The 21,562-nt window shown below is 37.6% G+C and overlaps 1 protein-coding gene across 1 annotated transcript in view; it reads right to left on the bottom strand.

The window, feature by feature from the left end:
- LAMA2 (laminin subunit alpha 2) overlaps nt 1-21,562 on the bottom strand; it is a 613,971-nt gene that overhangs the window by 465,266 nt on the left and 127,143 nt on the right. The window contains exon 2 of the mRNA XM_049652971.1: nt 1,102-1,272. Within this exon, the coding sequence (XP_049508928.1) occupies nt 1,102-1,272 (171 nt within the window). The remainder of the gene's footprint in view (nt 1-1,101; nt 1,273-21,562) is intronic.

Below are 21,562 nucleotides of genomic sequence, written 5' to 3'. Positions count from 1 at the left end.
TACTTCAGTACAATGCATTGCTAGCAGCAGGGGTTCATATGCTTGCCGAATAAACACATAGATGAATCTGAGACGTCAGTGTGGTTCGTAGAAGCCAGCAAGAGGGCTTTGTATGACACCTCTCCTTAAAACTCCCCTCTTGAGGTGTTTAAGAACCTTCATAATCCACTTCCAGCCTCTGCACAAGACCCATGTCTACATTCTGCTTTTTGATGCTTTTAGTTCTAGCCATTCCAACTACGTGTAGTTCCCTGAGCAAGTAAGGTTTTCTATCTCATTCTGATCTTTCTGGCATTTCCTCGTCTCTTCTCACTCTCTCTTCTTTACCTGCGTATTTAATACTTGTCCTTGAGTCTCAGCTTAGATGGCACTTCTGGCAAGCCTTCACTTGCACCAAGACTAATTTGTAACCCTCCTCTCTCTCCCTCAGACCCCTATGCTCATTCTTTACTTTGTTCCTTTTGCCTATTTTTTCACTGGTTGCAGTGAGGGACCATACCTTATTCCTGTTGATCTTCACCGGAGTACCTGGCACGTAAGTGACCAACAAATGACTAAAGCCTGCACTAATAACCACATCCTCAGATGTGATTCTGGAGGTAGTGAACCTAATGACTGCCACAGGTGTTCAGCTAGAAAACTCTTCTCAAGCACTATACCTGGTACACATAGAGAACTCCAGTAATGTTTGTCAGATGGTACAGAAGAGGTATAAAGAAGCACCCAACGGAAGAAAAGGTCTAGGAATTTGGGGACCACAAACCCTTTGACTTGAATGCAACTTCACCTCAAAGTCTCTCAACTACATGGGGTGCCTGGATGGCTCAGTCAGTTAAGCGACTGACTTCGGCTCAGGTCATGATTTCACAGTTTGTGAGTTCGAGCCGCATGTCGGGCTCTGTGCTGACAGCTCAGAGTCTGGAGCCTGCTTCAGATTCTTTGTCTCCCTCTCTCTCTCCCCCTCCCCTACTCATGCTCTGTTTCTCTCTCTCTCTCTCTCTCTCTCTCTCAAAAATGAATAAATGTTAAAAATTTTTTAAAAAAAGTCTCTCAACTACAGATCTTAACCAGTGCCATGCAAACATGTATTAAAATACATACGATATGGATTGCTGCTGTTTTGATTGCAGATTCGACATTGGGGGTTCCTCACAGGCTGTCCAGGGACATGCTCTACCAATTTGCAATACATTTCAGGTCCTTTTTCTCCACATGTTGCATTTGTGGTGATGAGAGCATTGGAAGCAAGATTCAGGACAGCAGGGAATAAACCTGAAAAAGAAGGACAAATGAAGATGTGTGGGCCAGAAGCAACATGGTATGATTTTGCTGCATTTTAAGATGAAATTAAGATAGGATATTTTTCAGAGCATTAAATTCCTTGAAAATTAAATAATCAGTGATAATTGAATATCTGGTTTAATAAACTACTCTACATAAATAGCACGTGTTCTCAAATGAACATTTCTTCTTCAGTCTTAAATATAAAATCTAAAGCTATCTTCTTAATGTTTAACCTGTAACATTTAATTAGGAAGAAAGCCCTGTCTCTAACACACTTAAAAAACAAAGACCTTCGGGGGTGCCTGGGTGGTTCAGTCACTTAAGTGACCAACTCTTCATTTAGGCTTAGGTCGTGAACTCACAGTGCATGGGTTCGAGCCCCACATCTGGCTCTGTGCTGACAGCACAAAACTTGCTTGGGATTTTTGTCTCCCTCTCTCTGCCCCTCTCCCACCGCCCCCCTCAAAGTAATAAAAATAAACTTATAAAATATCTTCTCTTCATGTCATTGGCAAAAGATCTTATTGAATCTTCCATCTTCCACTTCAGCTATTTTGTATTTAGTAGTAAACTATAATCGTATATAAAGATTTTGTGTAACTAAGCGTTTATGATTTCTGTGGCCATTTTTATTCTCCAATTATTATGTAGCATTAAGTGGTTGTTATAATTCCTTTTATTCAGACTGGAGACAATAGCAAATGATGAAAGATTTTGGAAAACCATTCTTTACTGCCTTCTGTGCTACAAAGCCATATTATATAGCAATGCGTTATCAGAAACAAGTAGTTATAGTGGTCCACGATCATATACCAGCAATTATTTCTTAGATACAATAGAAGTTTAAGCTCACTCAGGTAAAATCACAGAGACCCACGACAGCGTATAGTTGGGAAGCCCTTTCATTCCATATGAACGCAGGTTTTTCTTTCTAAAACTTAATGTCAATTTTGCCTCACACATGTCTAGTATTTGCATTTTATGGACCTCATTTCCTGACAATATGGTAAAGCCATTTATCAGAAGCCACTCTTTAAGTGAAAAACTTGTCTGGGAGAAAATACATCTGCGATTCCAGATGATTTGACTCGATTTATATACGGAACGTGCTAACCATCTAGGTGGTCTCTGCTCTATACACACGCCAAGTAGGTCTACATTAATTCGACCTCTGCTAGAAAGACCTTTATTAACTAAATCTTATGTCCCAACGTTTTACTGAGATCCCCAGAGTTTTGAGTTCATAGGTGTTTTCTTCCTTATCTTGCAAACTTAGCACATGCTAGGTACAGAGTAAGCACTCAATACATTTATAAAATGAAGGAACTCCAAAGATTGGCCACATAAATGTTCTTCGCATCATCTTCATCTTCACCCTCATCCTCATCACCAGCCTTACTGAATGTTTATAATGTTCCAGGCATTGTTCTGGCTTCTTGGGCTAATTTGCTTCAAAAGGCACCTACATGAGCAGCATGCTACTATTGCCCTTATTTTATTATGACGCTCAGTAACTTGCCTAGGATTACACATAGCAAATAGCAGAGCCATGATTTGAGACCACGGAATCTGGCTCCAGAATCTATCCTTTTAATCACTCTAGTGCTTGTTCTCTACAACGTCAAATGATACCCTACCTGAATCTAGTGCTAATTTGTGGTCCTGGTTGACCTTAGAATTGCACTGAAGGAAGTCACAGTACAGTGAATGAGAAAGATTTTTAAATGATTTTAATCTCTTTTGTAATCATTCTCAACAATTTCGAAGAGGTAAGCAAATTCCTAAGACCACCACCACAATTATCATCTCAGTCACTCTCAGGGTCTCCCAAAAAGTTGCCTTCAGACTATTTCTCTCTCTCTTCCCTCCCTCTCCATAATTCACCAGCCTCTAAAATCCCTCAGTTCTGATGCTGTAATCTAGCCAGGCCCGAGCCTGCTGGCCCTCCTGCCTTGTGCTTTTCTCCAGCGAATAGTTACTTGAGGTTTCCAATTTTTCCTTGTTTGCCAGAAGGTCAAAACTTACTTTTTTACTCAATTGCAGCCACTATCTCATTCATTCTTCCTGATAAGTTTATTTCCCCAAACCCCTCATTTCCCTCATCTATTTGCTCTCACCCTCACTCAATGAGACATTCTATCGTTAAGACGTGCACAGATGATCGTTGATCAGAAAAATATTAGCCATTCATAAAGCTATTGTTACTTATTTCATGAGGAAATACAGAGTGTTTTCTAAATGGTAAATTACTGTAAGTACAATGGTTATTAACTTTTTTTTAGTCTTCCTTGTATACAGGCTTATTGGAAACTACCTCAGTTTTGTGAAGTTAACCACATTATAAATTTGAAAATAATTTGATCATCCCCAAAACATTATCTCTCCACCTTAGAAACTTTATTCTCTATATTTGTAAATGATATATGATTAAATAAATATGATATGTCTGCCCATCTTTCTCTTCTGCCATTCATCCCCATTTTGCATTTAACTGTAATGCATTGAGCACATACTATGCCAGGTACCATAAAAGATTTGAGAATAAAATACCATTGAGATAGGCTTATTGTGGAAGTGATCTTGAGCTAAATCTCAAAGGAGAAATAGAAGTTTATCTGGTAGAGAAAAGGAAAAAAAACAACTCACCAGGCAGAGGGAATAGCATATGAGTATGGACTTTTTCTGGAAAACTTAAGCAAATGTTGAGTGACTAACCGAGTAGTTGACTTTAGAATTATTCTAACCCATTAGATTATGTGATTATACAGACATGGATACAGATACAGATATATAGATATAGATATGGATACAGATCTAGATACATAGATTACACACAGAGGACACTTAATGGTTCACAAAGACATCAACACAAACTGCTGCTTGTCACTGTTAGTGATTTTAGTGGGATTTTTTCCCCCAAGTCTTTATAATTTTAGTGTGTAGCATAGAACAAAGTTGGTAATTAGAAGGAAGAGATATGCTGTTTTCAGGAGGGCAAAACTCTACTTCTTATCTTGCTGGCCTGTAGTAGGAGTTTAGGTAGTTAAGCCTGTTCTTATCCTTCCAAACAAAGCCAGCTCACTTACACAAAAGGCATCTCAGGCAGTGGCCAACATGTCTAAAACTGCCCCAGGACACTGTCGGTTTTTCTCTGTGATCTTTGTCTCCTCCTTCAACTTTGACTAGTTCTGATTCTGACCCTGGCCTTGAGTCTGTGTTGTAGGTATGGGTAAGACTCCCTATGCCCGGCTTTGGAGCAGCCCTGTGTGCAACCTGATTTGAGTAGGCTCAACCTCCACTTTCTCAGGTCTGAGTAATCATGGGAGGGGTCCATAAAGGAAAGACGGCTGGTGAAAACTACTTTACTGTATATCGTGTGGTCCAAAACATAGAATTGAATTACACCACAATTTCCCTACAGAATTAAGTGGATAAAATGTGAACATGACATGGCTATAAAAGAATTATAAGTAGAAAAGTAACACTGATTCAGAAGCTATTTCATATTCATTAATAGGACTTAATCCCCCCATCACCCCATTGTATAGAATTTATCAGTCTCATTTTACAAATGAAGAAAGTGCAGCTCAGAGAAGAAAAGCAATATGTACAAAATTATGAATTAGTAAGATTGATAACTATGATTTGAACTCAGCTCTTTAACCAAGAAAACATATTTTAATTTTTTTAATGTTTATTTATTTTTTGAGAAAGAGAGACAGAGTGTGAGCAGGGGAGGGGCAGAGAGAGAGAGAGAGTAGACACAGAATCGGAAGCAGGCTCCAGGCTCTGAGCTGTCAGCACAGAGCCCTATGCGGGGCTTGAACTCACGAACCATGAGATCATAACCTGAGCCCAAGCTGGATGCCTGTCAGGGCATAAAAAAGAGCCAAAACTTGGTGCTCAGCAATGCTTATCCATTTACATCCACTGTAATGGATATGACTTATCCAGTTGCCAGTCTTTTGTTGTTTCATAGAGTTTTCTACCCATAAACAGAGAAATTAATAACATTTACATGTATTATCTTTCAGTTCTTTCCATTGATTTGTTTCTGTTACACTTACTGATCAGGTGCTCAAAATTAACCTTTTTAATTTAATTGCCTTGCTTTGTGGTTAGGAAACAGTTGCCTTTTAAAATTTTATCAGCTATTTTACTGTTTATTTTTTACAAAAATCAGTAAACTATATTGGTCAGGGAAGGTCTCCAATTAGTTGCTAACAACCAGTTTGAAGAGTCAGTCAATATCTGAGCTTTTATTGAATCTTCAGCAGGTTGTATTAGAGATTGCAGCCCACTACCATTATATGTTAAATCTATTAAACTGTACCTATTTATTCCCATTCAAAAGCAGCAGGGTAATATTTATTTCCACTTTCAATACGGGTTGCTTGGTTAAGATTATGTAAACATTGTGAATATAAATAAACTACAAATAGCTGGTGAACCCTTATAGAGTATTGACTTACAGCCTTTTAATTCAATTTGAGGTCATGTAATGTTAATGACATAAAAGCCAGTCATCATTACCCATACAATTATGATTGACTTTTTTTTCTGAATAGTATGCAGACTAAATAAATTTAGCTGGATTTGTAGGATAACACAATCTGAACAAAAAAACAGATAAAATTTTTTCTACCTATATATTTTCTTTGGAGATTAGAATATGATTAGTATAGAGAAAACAACAATATATTCTGTTACATAATGTATACATTTTTTAAAATTTATTTTTTAATTTACATCCAAGTTAGTTAACATACAGTGCAACAATGATTTCAGAAATAGATTCCGTAGTGCCCCTTACCCATTTAGCCCACCCCCCCACAACCCCTCCAGTAACTCTCAGTTTGTTCTCCATATTTATGAGTCTCTTGTGTTTTGTCCCCCTCCCTGTTTTTATATTATTTTTGTTTCCCTTCCCTTATGTTCATCTGTTTTGTCTCTTAAAGTCCTCATAGGAGTGAAGTCATATGATTTTTTTCTTTCTCTGACTGACTAATTTTGCTTAGCATAACACCCTCTAGTTCCATCCACATAGTTGCAAATGGCAACATTTCATTCTTTTTGACTGCCAAGTAATATTCCGTTGTATATACATACCACATCTTCTTTATCCATTCATCCATCGATGGACATTTGGGCTCTTTCCATACTTTGGCTATTGTTGATAGTGCTGCTATAAACATGGGGGTGCATGTGACCCTTCAAAACAGCATATATCCCTTGGATAAAAACCTAGTGGTGCAATTGCTGGGTCATAGGGTAGTTCTATTTTTAGTTTTTTGAGGAACCTCCATACTGTTTTCCAGAGTGGCTGCACCAGTTTGCATTCCCACCAGCAATGCAAAAGACATCCTCTTTCTCTGCATCCTCACCAACATTTTTTGTTGCCTGAGTTGTTCATGTTAGCCATTCTGACAGGCATGAGATGGTATCTCATTATAGTTTTGATTTGTATTTCCCTGATGATGAGAAATGTTAAACACTTTTTCATGTGTCGGTTGGCCATCTGGATGTCTTCTTTGGAGAAGTATCTATTCATGTCTTTTGCACATTTCTTCACTGGATTATTTGTTTTTTGGGTGTTGACTTTGATAAGTTCTTTATACATTTTGGAAATTAACTATTTATCTGATATGTCATTTGCAAATATCTTCTCCCATTCCGTTGGTTGCCTTTTAGTTTTGCTGATTGTTTCCTTTGCCATGCAGAGCTTTTTATTTTGAAGACGTTCCAATATTTCATTTTGCTTTTGTTTCCCTTGCCTCCAGAGACATGTTGAGTAAGAAGTTTCTGTGGCCAATATCAAAGAGCTTATTGCCTGCTTTCTCCTCGAGGATTTTGATGGCTTCCTGTCCTATATTTAGGTCTTTCATCCATTTTTGAGTTTATTTTTGTGTATGGTATAACATAATTTATACATTTAATAAATAGTCTAGAAAAGGATAGTCTATAGTTGAAAAACAGCAATTTTTCAAAATATGACTAATATTTACAAAATTCACCAAATTTTCATTTGGATGTTTTTATACTATCTTTGCTCATCCAAATACTATGGTATGTTTGTAGATGTTTGCATTATTGTGATGATTTGCAACCTCAAAATTCCACATTCTGGTTTCAAAGAGCAGAAGCATTTTTAAAACCTGCATATACAAGTTCTACTCTTAATAATTGTGGGGTAGCTCCCAGTGAACCAACCTTCTCACAGATAACAGGTATGAATTCTAAACAAAATATATTTTTTAAAAAATCCCAAATACCTAAAAGCAATGGAGAACAACCCCAAACAGGTAAGCTGGGAGGGATGTGTGTGCTTGGGAAGGGGAAGATACGGGATGCGTTTCAGAGTGCACAGAGCACAGTGGCTAAAACTCAAGTAGAATTCCACAGTGTCTCTTGTCTGTTTGTCTTTTTCTAAACTATCTTGAAAAAACAGAGGCCAGAATTATGAACAGCCACAGCTGCTACGAAGTGAAGGAAAAATATTGGGAAAAACCTGTAAAAGGAGCCTCAAAGTATGTGTATAAACTCTTCCCAAATCTCTCACTGATGCCAGACCTGAATATGACCCAGGCAGATGCCAAGCATACAAACTGGGGCTAAAAGAACAACACAGAAATCTGCAGTAGCTGCATTCCACAGGAAAGACTACAGTTTGCTGTTTGAATCCACATACGTTAACCAACTGATATAACACAGAAATAAAAAATGGAGGACTATTCTTCAGGAAAACATAACAGAATCCTGAGTTTCTATAAATGTATCATTCACAATATCCAGGATGCACTTTTTAAAAAAAATTACTAAACATACGAAGAAACAATAAAATGCTACCCATGCTTACAGCAGTGCATAGATCAACACTGGTATCACCCAGATACTGAAGTTAGCATACAAATATTTTTAAGCAGCTTTTATACCCATAATCAAGGACACACACACAAAAAAATGCTTACAATGAAAAGACAAATAAGAAGTTTCAGTAGATGAATAGAAACTACAAAAAATATCAAATATAAATTATAGAACTGAAAAATGCAGTATCTAGAATATAAAAAAATAACAGCATGGGATTAATAGAAAATTGGAGATGAGAGAAAAAAAGTGTAAGTAAACTTGAAAAAAAAAACTGATAGACTTTTTCCTAAGTTCTTTTTTTTTTCACATTTATTCATTTATTTTGAAAGAGAGATAGGGGGTGAGCAGGGGAGAGCCAGAGAATCCTAAGCAAGTTCCGAACTCAGTGCAGAGCCCAACGTGGGGCTTGAACCCATAAACAGTGAGATCATGATCTGAGCCAAAATCAACAGTCAGATTCTTAACCAACTGAGCCACACAGGTACCCCTCCTAAGTTCTTTAAATACATTTTAATGTTTAAAGAAAAAAAAATATAATATTTCGGGGGGGGGGGTTGGGCAGGGAGGGTTACAGTGTATGTTAATGTAACACATATGACAATTATAACAAAGAAATGGTGGGTGGAGAGATCATGGTAAATAGACCTACATATCTCCAAGGTTCTTATACTTTACAGTAAGTGGTAGATTATTAAAAATATTGACAGCACCAAATGTTTGAAGGTTTGTGGAGCAACTGGACTAGAATTCTACTCCACTGCTGTTGGGAGTGTAAATTAGTACAACGGCATTAGAAAAAAGTCAAGCATTTTTTTTAAAATAAATTTAAACCTAGATCTACTTCATGACCCTACATTCCACCCATAGGTAAAATCCCAAGAGAAATGGCAGTATGTGTCTATGAAAAGACCTATACAAAAATGCACATGGAAGCTCTTATTATAATAACCCAACCTGGAAATAGCTCAAGTTTTTAATCAGTGGGAGAACTGATACAGAAACGGTGGTTTATTCACAAAATGGAAATGTATTCGGTATGGAACAAGATGACTCCCAAAAGCAATATGTCAAATTAAAGAAGCTTTACAAAAAAGAGTACATGTTCTATTATTTGACTTTTTAGAACAGACAAATCTAATCTATTGGGGAAAATAGAAAAAAAAAAAAAGATTGCTTTGAGGGGTAGACTGACCAGAAATTTCTGGGGTAATGATAATATTCCTGATGGGAGTTTATATTATACAAGTGTGCACATCTCTTAAAATTTATTAACTGTCGCACTCAATGAGCACATGCTACACCCAGGGAGGACGTGTGCATTTCACTGTAGGTAAATTTTACCTTAAAAAAGGAAGTAAACCAATATTGAACTCTAGTTAGTAATATTCATATTGAAGAGTTTAAGCATGAAGTTTCCAAGAGATGCTGAGTATATGAGTGTTTACTGGATGATTCTTTCAATGTTTCTGTATGCGGGGAAATTTTAATAAAATTTGTCAAAGAATCTATAGAAATATTATACATGTATATATATGTGTAAGTATATGTCTGTGTATATAACCACATACACATATATGTAGATGTACATGTGCATACATGCATATACATATGTATATATATTATTTCTTGCATTTCTTGGTTTTTATAAATTGTCAATGCAAGTAACAATAGAACTTTAAATTGACATTTCTTAAATCAAATGGGGAACAGTTTGTTAGATACTACAGAGGAAAACTGTCTTTTCAATCTCTGTCAGAATCAGTGGAAACAAGCAAAAGCAGGTGCTAGATCAGCAAAACAGATGAAAGTCTCCCCAAGACCCCAGCAGGCCAGTAATCAGCAGGTAACTCTATTTTCCTCGTACAGCTTTCCAATCCTTCCAGCTTTGATTTCATAAAAATAAAGAACTTTGACTTAGAATCATATTTAATACATAAGTGCTGTCTTTTGAAGAAGTACAAGTGAGTCATCGAGAAATGCATTCAATGTCCTCATAAGTGATCTGCGGTGTGGCACGGTTCAGACTGGTTTCTTAGGCTTTAGGTGATGTTTCTCTAGGTGGCGAACTAGACGGTTGTCTTCTGGTAGCAAAAAGAATTCAGTTCAAAGAAGCCTACTAAGAATCTGAACTTTAAGAGTGGAGAACATAATTCCCCAAACCTAAGTGGCACTGTTAGTTTTCAAACCCAGTTACTGTGATCCCAAATGGGTTAGAATTAATTTTATTATTGAAGACTCACTGGTCTTACTCCCCTCCCAGCTCTATATGAAAATTCTTTCCACCTGCTACACCATTCCTCAGTTTTCCACCACCCAGTTCTCCTTTTCCCTTCCATACGCACACTCACAGGCCAATTTCCATCATAATTTTGTAAGTCTTGAAATTTGTTTCCAAATTTCTCCATTTTAAGAAAGCACTTCTTCAGCCTTCTTATTGTAACTGAATCCTTGCTTTCCTCTGACAGTGACACTCTGTAGATCTCCCCAGTGGATCCCTAGAACCACTGGGAAAGGAAAAGTAGCTTCTTTTAACTAGCTTTTAACTGCTACTTACAAAACAGTTCCTCTCGTGGCTCATAAATTCTTCTTTAAAAGTTGAAATCATCCGCCCTTTACACATGCTCATCTCCATTACTGACTGACCTCATGAAGACCATCCACAAAAACATTACTGAGTCAGTCATCTTTATCCCCCAGATCTCTGCCATTCGCACCTAACAGGTGAACATCAACCAGCCTTCCCGTTATTCCACAGAAACTAGAAAATGTTAAATGGTTCTTTGAGAAAAAATACGTCTGACTTCTCACCATTCTAAGATTTCTGCTTCCAATTTTTTTTTGTCTCCACCTTAACATCCTCTTTCTCTTTCTCTCTCTCCTCATCTGTCTATACTTTTATATAAGGATATCCTGTCCTGTCTTACCTCTACTGCAATCGCACCGTAACTTGTCTTTCTGCATGACTCCACTTCTGTTCATCTGCCACTGCGTCATGTAAATGATCTTCCTAAAAATTAAGTCTGATCACATCATTTTTTTTTTCACTTCTTTTTAACAACCTCTGTGACTTATCTGTTGCCTACAGGAGAATAGTCACTCCTTGGTCCCCTGGACATTTATAATCAGGCCCTTATCTACCTCTCTAAACTTATCTTACACATCGAATGTACTGACATCTTACTGTTTAAAACTATACCAGGTGTTTTGAAAATTCTACATCAGGCATTGCCTCATCAATTATCTTACCCATTCTATATTTTTCTTTTTCTGTGCGTGGTCATCTACTCACCTTTCATGACCTGACCCAGCTCCCATATCCCCAGCTCTGTGAAAGTATTTTCTGACTTTGCCACATAAAATGCTGTTTCCTTGTTTTTTATTTTTTAAAGTTTATTTAGTTATTTTTGAGAGAGAGAGAGAGAGAGAGAGCACACACACAAGTGGGGGAGGGGCAGAGAGAGAGAATCCCTGTCTACACTGTCAGTGCAGAGCCTGATGAGTGGCTCGAGCCCACGAATGGCGAGATCATGACCTGAGCCAAGACCAAGAGCCAGATGCTTAACCAACTGATCCACCCAGATGTCCCTGTTGTTTCCTTCTTGGTGTCCACACAATACTTGTTGATGTTTTGTTATAACCCTCATCACACTGAAACTTCAATACACTTTACAGTGGATTTCTACTCTATAACATTATTGAATATAGAGTGAACACTAGCTAGCCTGTTATAACACTCAAATTTAAATTTATTGAATGAGAAGAAATAGATGCACTTGTGTATTCTTTCTAGAGAGAAATCTGGCAAACCAAAGCCAGTAAACTGATCACACCCTTGATTTAGTAGAAACGTAGAACCCTGTTTGGGCATTCTAGCTCAGTGAAATAATTCAAAGAATCCAAGCTATGTGAAACTATGCCGGACCTTTATCATTTCTTGGCTCCAGCCTCCATTTCTACTCTTAGGTAATTGGCACTGTATTTAGTACAAAGGGTACATAGTTCCTCACCCCCTGCTAGGGAAGTAGAAGTAGGAAAGATCTTTCCTCTCCCCTTCCTTTAACAGTTTGGGCATGTGCCCATGATGTTAGCCTAGGGTTGTGAATCTTGAGCACTTAAAGAACAGGGCTAGGGAATAATGAAAAAAAAGATGACCGCTAAAGAGATAAAAGTATCAGTGGTGGTGGGGAAAAGAAGGGGTAAAGGGCAATGTCTGTAGAAAGACTCTAACTAGACTATTCAAGCAGTGAGACCTGCAAATGGCCTTGATGAGCACCATGTGCCATGCCTTGTGCTCAAAACTTTCCAACAATTCTGCAAGTTATGTGATACACTTTAAATACATTTCTGTACTTACATTATGTTTATACATTCCCCACCCACACACACATGCACACACATACACAAAGATCAAGAGAGTAATTTTATTATAACAAAATAAATAAATAGACATGTAGTTGCTTCATTTAAGCATCTTTAAGATAAAATGTGAAGGAACAGTAGTAGTGACGACAATCACAATTATTTACACAAAGACCCAATGCTTATACAATGATCACAATCAGAAGTGGCCACTTTCTTTTAATGTTTATTCATTTTGAGTGAGTGAGTGAGAGAGAGAGAGAGAGAGAGAGAGAGAGCAGGGAAGGGGCAGAGAGAGGGAGAGAAAGAATCCCAAGCAGGCTCTGCACTGTCAGCAGAGTCCATCATGGGGCCGAACTCATGAGAACCGTGAGATCATGACCTGAGCCAAAATCAAGAGTCACTTAACCGACTGAGCCCTCCAGGTGCCCCAAGAAGTGGCCACTTCAAAAATTGTTTCACAGTGAAAGTTTCCTTCTAGGTTTTTTGGTTGTTTTCCCCTTCACTATGTTCTTTTTGATTAACTTGAAATGTGTGAAGTTTGGTAAACCATCACTTTAAAATGATGATAACCTAACTCATGTCTTTAAAGAAAATCTTTCTAATGTAATCTGGCAAAAATAATTTCTAAATATATATTTCTTGTTTTCATCAGTTTAAGTGAACATCGTGGGAGTAGTTGTTTTTCATTGCCTGTGCCTAACATATACAATTTTTATTACTACTCAGATATTGATATATATGTTCATATATCAGTACACACAATACATATATTTTAATTTCTCAAATCATGGTTCTTGTTAACATCTACAGTCAACCTACCAAAGACCATCGCTAATATAATAACAGATGGTACATAGATATTTGCTATGGAAAAGTCACCCAGTCAATGACTTCTCTTCAATATAGTCAATTTCTTAATAATTAAAAAAAAAATCATCCCATATTGTTTACAATACATCACAGATGTCTCTTTCCCCTCTCCCCACCTCCAATTATTCCTCCTACTCTTGGTACCTAGTATTTCTCCTGCTTGTTTATGCCAAGCACCTATCACTTCTCAAAGAGTAAGAGGAAACTGTTTGAACGTCTCTAACTTTCCATTTAAGTCTTTCAGGTCTGTGGAGCATTTTAAAAAAAATATTCAGGCAGGCAAACAGAGCTGTTTGCAAGTGCTTCAGTATTTGAAAGACAAAAGAGAACCTGCCAATTTAAAATGTTCTAAGATGCATCAAGGAAGAAAAGGAGATACTTGTCTGCTGAAATTCTGAGCTATGTGGGTGTGGGGGAACACATTGGTATAAAACAAAAATGGGATGAAACGAAATGTTGCCGAAGAGAATGATTTCCAGCTGTGCACTGCAGGAAGTAACTCAATGCTTTTGATACATGATGCAGATGAAGAGTTTTATAGAACTAGAAAATCAGTCCAATTTGAACTAATAGCCATCCAGACACAACAATGCTTGTAAGCTGGAAAAAAAAAAAATAATAATGCTGAATCTAGTTGTTCAGGGAGAAAAAAAAAGAAACAAGGAGAGCATGTATTCTAGTCCAAACTTGCATTTATAGGCCTTTCAAATTTGTCTTGTACTGTTGCTAAGTTCTGCCCTTTCCAGCTTCCAAAATAAAGGATATTTTTGGAGACTTCTGAGTTGGTCTGGTCTCCTTTCTTCTTTTTACATAAGGAAACATAGTACATGTCTCCCTGTGGAATTAATTTTAAAAATTCTTGGGGCGCCTGGGTGGCTCAGTCGGTTAAATGTCAGACTTCAGCTCGGGTCATGATCTCACGGTTGATGAGTTCGAGCCCCACATCGGGTTCTGTGCTGACAGCTCCGAGCCTGGAGCCTGCTTCAGATTCTGTGTCTCCCTCTCTCTCTGCCCCTCTCCCACTAGCAGTCTGTCTCTCGGTCTCTCCGAAACAAATAAACATAAAAAAAAAAAAATTTTAATTCTTTACTCTGTTCCTTCCAAACAGATTAAGAAGAAAATTTAAGTATTTTCATTTTCACCAGAGACAAAATAAACCAAAAGCAACCATTTGTATTCCAATGGTGCCTAAGCAAGCTGTGCTTGTGGCATATCAATACTATTCTATGTAGCAGATATTCTTACTAAAATGAGGACTAAGAGAGCCATTATGAACTGAAATGACATCTAGCCACTTGGCCCAGACAAACACTATAGGATTTTATTAAATTCCTCACAAAGGGTATCATTTATCTTATTCAAACAAGATTATATCATGAATTTACAGTGACCTAAAACTTACACATACATAAGATAATAACTGCCATTGTAGCCCAGATATCTGGCAAGAATACTCACTGACAGATATATACCAGGAAGGGCAGGGCAATTCATCTCCATGACAATGACTTCAAGCAAGGCATTTGTATGCAGAGTTCTTCAAACTCCTCCAAATAGTATGTTTGAAACCAACTCTAACTATCCTATGCCTGGTAAATTGAAGTTGAACACACTACCTCTGATCAATAAAAATTCCTTGAAATGCAGAACTAAGCCCCCCAATTTAGCAAACTATCATCAGGAGGGCTAGATTGAATAGATTCTTTATCTAACTTCAAATTTACCTCCCCCAAATACAGGTCCCTGCTACTCTCCCTTCTGCCACTTGTTGAGTATTCAGTGGACTGCTCTGATCACAAAATTTCTGGTCCTTCCACTTTCCATGGATATCGTATCCTCTATCCATTTAAAATTAGAATCTACAAACTACTTTGTTTTTTTTTTTTTTTTTTTTTTTTAATGTTCTACTTGTAGAACAGTTCTGATTCATCCTAAAGGTTTTCAAAATCATATGATAAAAGTAATTATTATAGCTGGGGTACTTATTTAGAATGTTCTAGCATAAGGGTACCCAAAATATTCCTTGAGGGGGTGGCAGTTGGGGGAAAATAGACTGCTTCCAACTTCTTCCAACCTCACTTCATCAATATCAGCAGAACATATGTTCGGTATCTGCTCTCTTCTGCCTGGCTTAGAAAACCAAGCCTAGAAACTAGATGTCTCTTTGGCAGGTCTGCCCGCAAACTCAAAACGGGAAGCAAAAAAGGCAAGGCAAGGAAAGGCAAAACATTTTTAAGTCCCTGAAAATGAAATGGAGAGCCGTACATTGGCAATGACCCCGTCACCAGAGGTGTTTGTAATATAGAACACAAATTGAAAACTTTGTGTCTATCTGATGTTAACAATCCAAAATGTAAAAATAAAAATATGATAAATCCCTAAGCTGATTGCTATGTGAGGAGCATAAGCTTGCGTTTACATCCCTCACACAAAAATATCAGAAGGGGCTCATGTAAGCTTTGAGTCACACAATGGCAGCTGGAAAGATGCTGTTCCCCATGGGCCCTGCTCTTTAAGGACTGCTAGACAATTTCTTATCTCTAATGATGAAACATAGATTAAAAAACATTGTTCTACACCATGTTTCCTCTGGTTTAAAAGACAGAAGAAGAAGAGGAAGAAGCAGCAGCAGCGAAAGGAGGAGAAGAAAACAATGAAAAGTTACATTCATTTGCTTTTTCTTTTTCAATTGTTTGTATTAATAAATATACAAGTTCCTCAGGTCTTAATCCTATATCCTCTTCCTGTTTTTTTTTTTTTTTTTTTTTTTTTTTTAACATTTATTAATCTCTGAGAGACAGAGCATGAGCTGGGAAGGGGCAGAGAGAGGGAGACACAGAATCCGAAGCAGGCTTCAGGCTCTGAGCTGTCAGCACAGAGCCCGATGTGGGGATCAAACTCATGAACCCTGAGATCATGACCTGAGCCGAAGTTGGATGCTCAACTGACTGAGCCACCCAGGTGCCCCTCCTTTTCCTGTTTTATTCTCCTCCCCAAATAATCTCATCCACTTCAAAGCCATTCACATACCATCTGCATAGTACAACTAGTACAACTCCCAAGTTATATCTCCAGGCCAAAGATCTCTTTGAAGCGCAGGCCTCCTGGTCCAAATGCTGGGTTAACACCTCCACTCAGATGTCTCGCTAGCATCTCAAAGTTTACCCGAAGCAGAGCTCACGACTTCCTATGCTCCGGCACTACCACCATCTCCCCCGGCCCACACCCTGAATTAGCTACTCCTAAATTCTCTCTAGCTCAACACATTCTGCTTTTCCTACCCAGTGTCTCCTACAGAAAGCTAGGAGTCATTTTGCTCCCACCCCACCACTAAATACTATTCTAAGTCCAAAATTAATTTCACATCCGTTTGCTTTTCTCTAGTGCCACTACCAACACTTGGAGCCAAATTATGGCATTTTTAACATCTGGACTTTTGCAAAAGCCTCTTAAATGGACTCCTGTTTACCTTCTGCCTTTTTATCAATCCACTTTTAATAAACTGGATTTTCTTACGGTGCAAATCGGATGAAGTCAGTCCTCTTCAAATCTTTTAATGGATTATAACTTAGGTTAAGTTAAAAAATTATTACCCTGCTATAAAGAGCTCACCAAACTCCACACCCAAAAAACAAATAACCCAGTGAAGAAATGGGCAGAAAACATGAATAGACACTTCTCTAAAGAAGACATCCGGATGGCCAACAGGCACATGAAAAGATGCTCAACGTTGCACCTCATCAGGGAAATACAAATCAAAACCACACTCAGATATCACCTCACGCCAGTCAGAGTGGCCAAAATGAACAAATCAGGAGACTATAAATGCTGGAGAGGATGTGGAGAAACGGGAACCCTCATGCGCTGTTGGTGGGAATGCAAATTGGTGCAGCCACTCTGGAAAACAGTGTGGAGGTTCCTCAGAAAATTAAAAATAGACCTACCCTATGACCCAGCAATAGCACTGCTAGGAATTTACCCAAGGGATACAGGAGTACTGATGCATAGGGGCACTTGTACCCCAATGTTTATAGCAGTACTATCAACAATAGCCAAATTATGGAAAGAGCCTAGATGTCCATCAACTGATGAATGGATAAAGAAATTGTGGTTTATATACACAATGGAGTACTACATGGCAATGAGAAAGAACGAAATATGGCCCTTTGTAGCAACACGGATGGAACTAGAGAGTGTTATGCTAAGTGAAATAAGCCATACAGAGAAAGACAGATACCATATGTTTTCACTCTTAGGTGGATCCTGAGAAACTTAACAGAAACCCATGGGGGAGGGGAAGGAAAAAAAAACAAAAAGAGGTTAGAGTGGGAGAGAGGCAAAGCATAAGAGACTCTTAAAAACTGAGAACAAACTGAGAGTTGATGGGGGGTGGGAGGGAGAGGAGGGTGGGTGATGGGTATTGAGGAGGGCACCTTTTGGGATGAGCACTGGATGTTGTATGGAAACCAATTTGACAATAAATTTCATATATTGAAAAAAAATAAAGAAAAATAATTTACATTAAAAAAAAAATTATTACCCTGCTTACAATATTCTCTCATTACATTCAACCGACTGCCTTTAATCAATTTCCAGAACAAGGCTCTGCTTTTTCCTTCCTCAGGACCGTGTCTAGAAATCCCTGCTCCTTAATTTTCCTCTACTCTTCATACCTCCTACCTTTCAGGAGTCTTCCTTCCTGATATCCTTCTTCTTCTGAGATATTTCCTAACCCTTTCCAAACAGTGCCCCTTTACAATCCATAATTATGCCTTACTTTTCCTCTGTCGCACTGATTACAATGTGTAATTTTATAAAACGATTATTTATCCAAAGTCTATCTATCTTGCCCGAACAGCAGCTCCCCAATAGAAGAAGCTATGTTTTTTTTGTTTTTGTTTTTTTTACTTTGTTCACCATCGTCCTCAGAGCCTCTCCAGGTATGGACACATAAGGTGCTCAAAAATACTCTCTAAGGAAAAATGTAGCTTAGAATTTAGGGCTTCTTCTGATGAAATGGATAACTTCCTTTCATCAAAATACGAAAAGAACAAATCATGAAAAAAGCAAAACAGAACAAACAACGTACAACAAAACAAAACAAAACCACACAGATACAGTTATTTTACTGTTTTAGTGACTTGACAACACAGAGGTAATGTTAGCATCAAGGGCTAAAATGAATATTCCTTTAAAGTTTATTTTGTTAATTGTCTTCCTAAACTCAAATCCCTATCTCTCGGTAGATTCTCAGCTTCTGTCTTAGAAAATAAACAAAAAACTGTCTTTTGTGTTCTGTTGTAAGTCACTTTGAATTCTCTCTGGGATTAGGTTAGCTCAGTTGATAAGATTTTTGGGTTAGGGGTTATATTGATTGATTAATTGATATATTTCCCAAAGCCCCAGGCTATCTCCCTCCCCCGTCCCCACCAACACCCTCCTCCCACAGAAAAACAAAACCAAAACCAAATGCACACACACACACACACAATTTTGGAAGAGATAAATGTACGATTCTAATAAATATAAAGTTATGCCCACCGATGGCTTGCTTCTGGAACTTTTATACTGCATTATCACTTTCAAATTGCACCAGGTCTCAGTCTGATCCATAGGGTGAAGAATTAGAATAAGAGTCGCATGAAAAAATACTTCACAGCTGACTCAAGCATCTAATTCTGTTTTATGCTTTAAAAGCAAATTCTATGCAGCTTCACTATATCTACGGAAATACTTGTTTTATAGACAAATTTTTTTTGAAGTGAGATTTGACAGTGTTTATAGCAAAACACTTTGTTCTCTAGCAGCTGTTTGAACACACACATAAATATGCAGGAAAACTCACAAATATTCTGTTTGCTCTTGTAAATACTTGAAGTGAAAAAATCAGCATTTTACAGTCATTTAGCATAGTGTTGCTAATACTTTTCATTTATCGAGCACATATAAACTCTCAGATATAATGAGGTTTTTGCCAATTTTTTTTTTTTGTCTATTTTACCAACATTCTATGACCACCAAACTCTAAGTTCCTTGAAGGCAAAGAGTGTAATTTATTAATCTTTTTATTCTCAGAGACAACTAGATTCACTGACATCAAATGGGTGCTCACGCATTTTTCATAAAATTAATGAATCTCATTAATGAATTGATTTAGTCATACCAATTCTAACTTCTTTTTAAAAACTCTGCATGGAGTAAGTACATTTGTTCTAGTTCCTCTAATCTAACACAACAAACACAAACAAAAACAAAAACCACGAGCTTTTCTCACAGGGCATGTACTGTTAATGTTTGTTGAAGCAATGCAACTCATAATAAATGAGTAGCACTGATCATAATAAATGTGTAGCACTGACCATTTCAAAATATTTTCATGTATCAATTCATTCTCAAAAAAAGATAAAGGACAGGCATTATTAGCTGAATTTCATAGATAAAACAATGGGAGATCAGTAATGAGAGATAATTCTCTAAATAAGGAACTTGCGTTTTTCAAACTCAATTCCAGCTCTTCGTTAACTATATGTAACACATATTCATTGAATTCCTTTCCTCCAACTGCCCAGGCACTCAGCTAGGCAGTAATTATATAAGAATAAACAACACGGGCATGACCCCTTTCTTCACAGAGCTTAAAACCAGTGCAAGAGAATTATATAATAGAATTTCTGCACAGATTTTATTAGAAACATTTCCATATTGGATACAGTAAATACAAGACCAGAAGTAGGGGTGACAGCAGGTAGCAATGAGAAAATTTCAAAGATATTCAAACTAAGTGTGGCCAGCCATCAAGTCCAGACAGTAAGCTAAGATAATGGTGGATAGAAGTCCAGAGACACCAGATTAAACTAATCTTCACTTTGCATTCCTAGGCAAAGACCTGGAACCTAGATATGGAGATGAAGAAATTAAAGATAAGGGTCTGGAGAAATGATGTGATTCTGAGTCAACTGTTTGCAGAAAGAAAAACTCTGTATTCTAGTCAAGAGTCAGAGGTAGACTTTAGCAGGCAAGCAGCTCTGCATCAACAGGTAGAGACAAGGGGCACCTGGGTGGCTCAGTGGGTTAGGCATCTGACTAGCTCAGGTCACGATCTTGTGGTTCATGAGTTCGAGCCTTCTGTCAAGCTCTATGCTGACAGCTCAGAGCCTGTAGCCTACTTCAGATTCTGTGTCTCCCTCTCTCTCTGCCCCTCCCCTGCTCATGCTCTCTGTCTCTCTTCCGCTCAAAAAAATAAAGCAAACATTAAAAAAAAAATAGGTAGTGACAAGAAGTATCTACAGTTGGTTGTCCTAGAGGTCTGAGGATAAAGTGACCATGCCATTCCTAAAAATCAACTTAGGTTTTCAAAATTCAAAAATTTCTGAAAAACTGCTTTCAACATGTGACCAAAGATCACTTACTACTGGTCACTAAAAAGATTTCCAAAAAATTTCCTTGATTTTATGGGGTCTTTTGCCCCAGTTTTTCTCACAACTTGTTTATTTGGAAGCATGTTTCTTTTCCCCAATTATTAATGGGCAGTAAGGAAAGAACTCATCATCATCAAGTTTATGTTCTTTAATAACTTCAGTCATCTTTAAATTTTCTAATTTTCATTAGCATTCCCCCAGAATAAATACCATTGCAACTATTTCCAGATCTTTAAAAAGTGTTTTATCCTCATTGGAATCCATGAGATTGGGGCACAAATAGAGAAGAGAGGTATCAGTGTGACTCTATAATTTGCAGTTGGTTACTGGTTGTTCACATTAAAACCTAATTCAGTTCCCAGTCCTGATTGGCAGTCAAAATTGACAGAACGAAGTTGATAGGCTCCGGGATATATTATTAGGGATGAAGGAAAACATCTCTGTAAGCATCCGGGGTTGACTAGTCTTTGGAGTATCAGTCTTACTGTAAGTATGATATCCAAAATGAGACAGTCTTGCTTAAAAAGATGTTATGGAAGGTGGCTGTGTAACTGTTGTCTAATTAAATATGCCTAATCAGTTTCCTTTTTCAAGAGTATCACTCTACTAAAATTCCATCCACTTCTGAGTTTTTATATGCCACCACACATGATACACTCTTATTTATACTCTCTAGTATGTTAATTGCATAGTAGTTAGAACTCTTCATTGCTGATGTATAATGAGCTCTCAGATCACTACAGTATCGCAAGCTATTT

The sequence above is a fragment of the Panthera uncia genome, assembly GCF_023721935.1.
Source record: "Panthera uncia isolate 11264 chromosome B2 unlocalized genomic scaffold, Puncia_PCG_1.0 HiC_scaffold_24, whole genome shotgun sequence".
Lineage (NCBI taxonomy): Eukaryota > Metazoa > Chordata > Mammalia > Carnivora > Felidae > Panthera > Panthera uncia.
The sequence above is the reverse complement of the archived record's forward strand: the minus strand, read 5'-3'. Positions and strand labels throughout refer to the sequence as shown.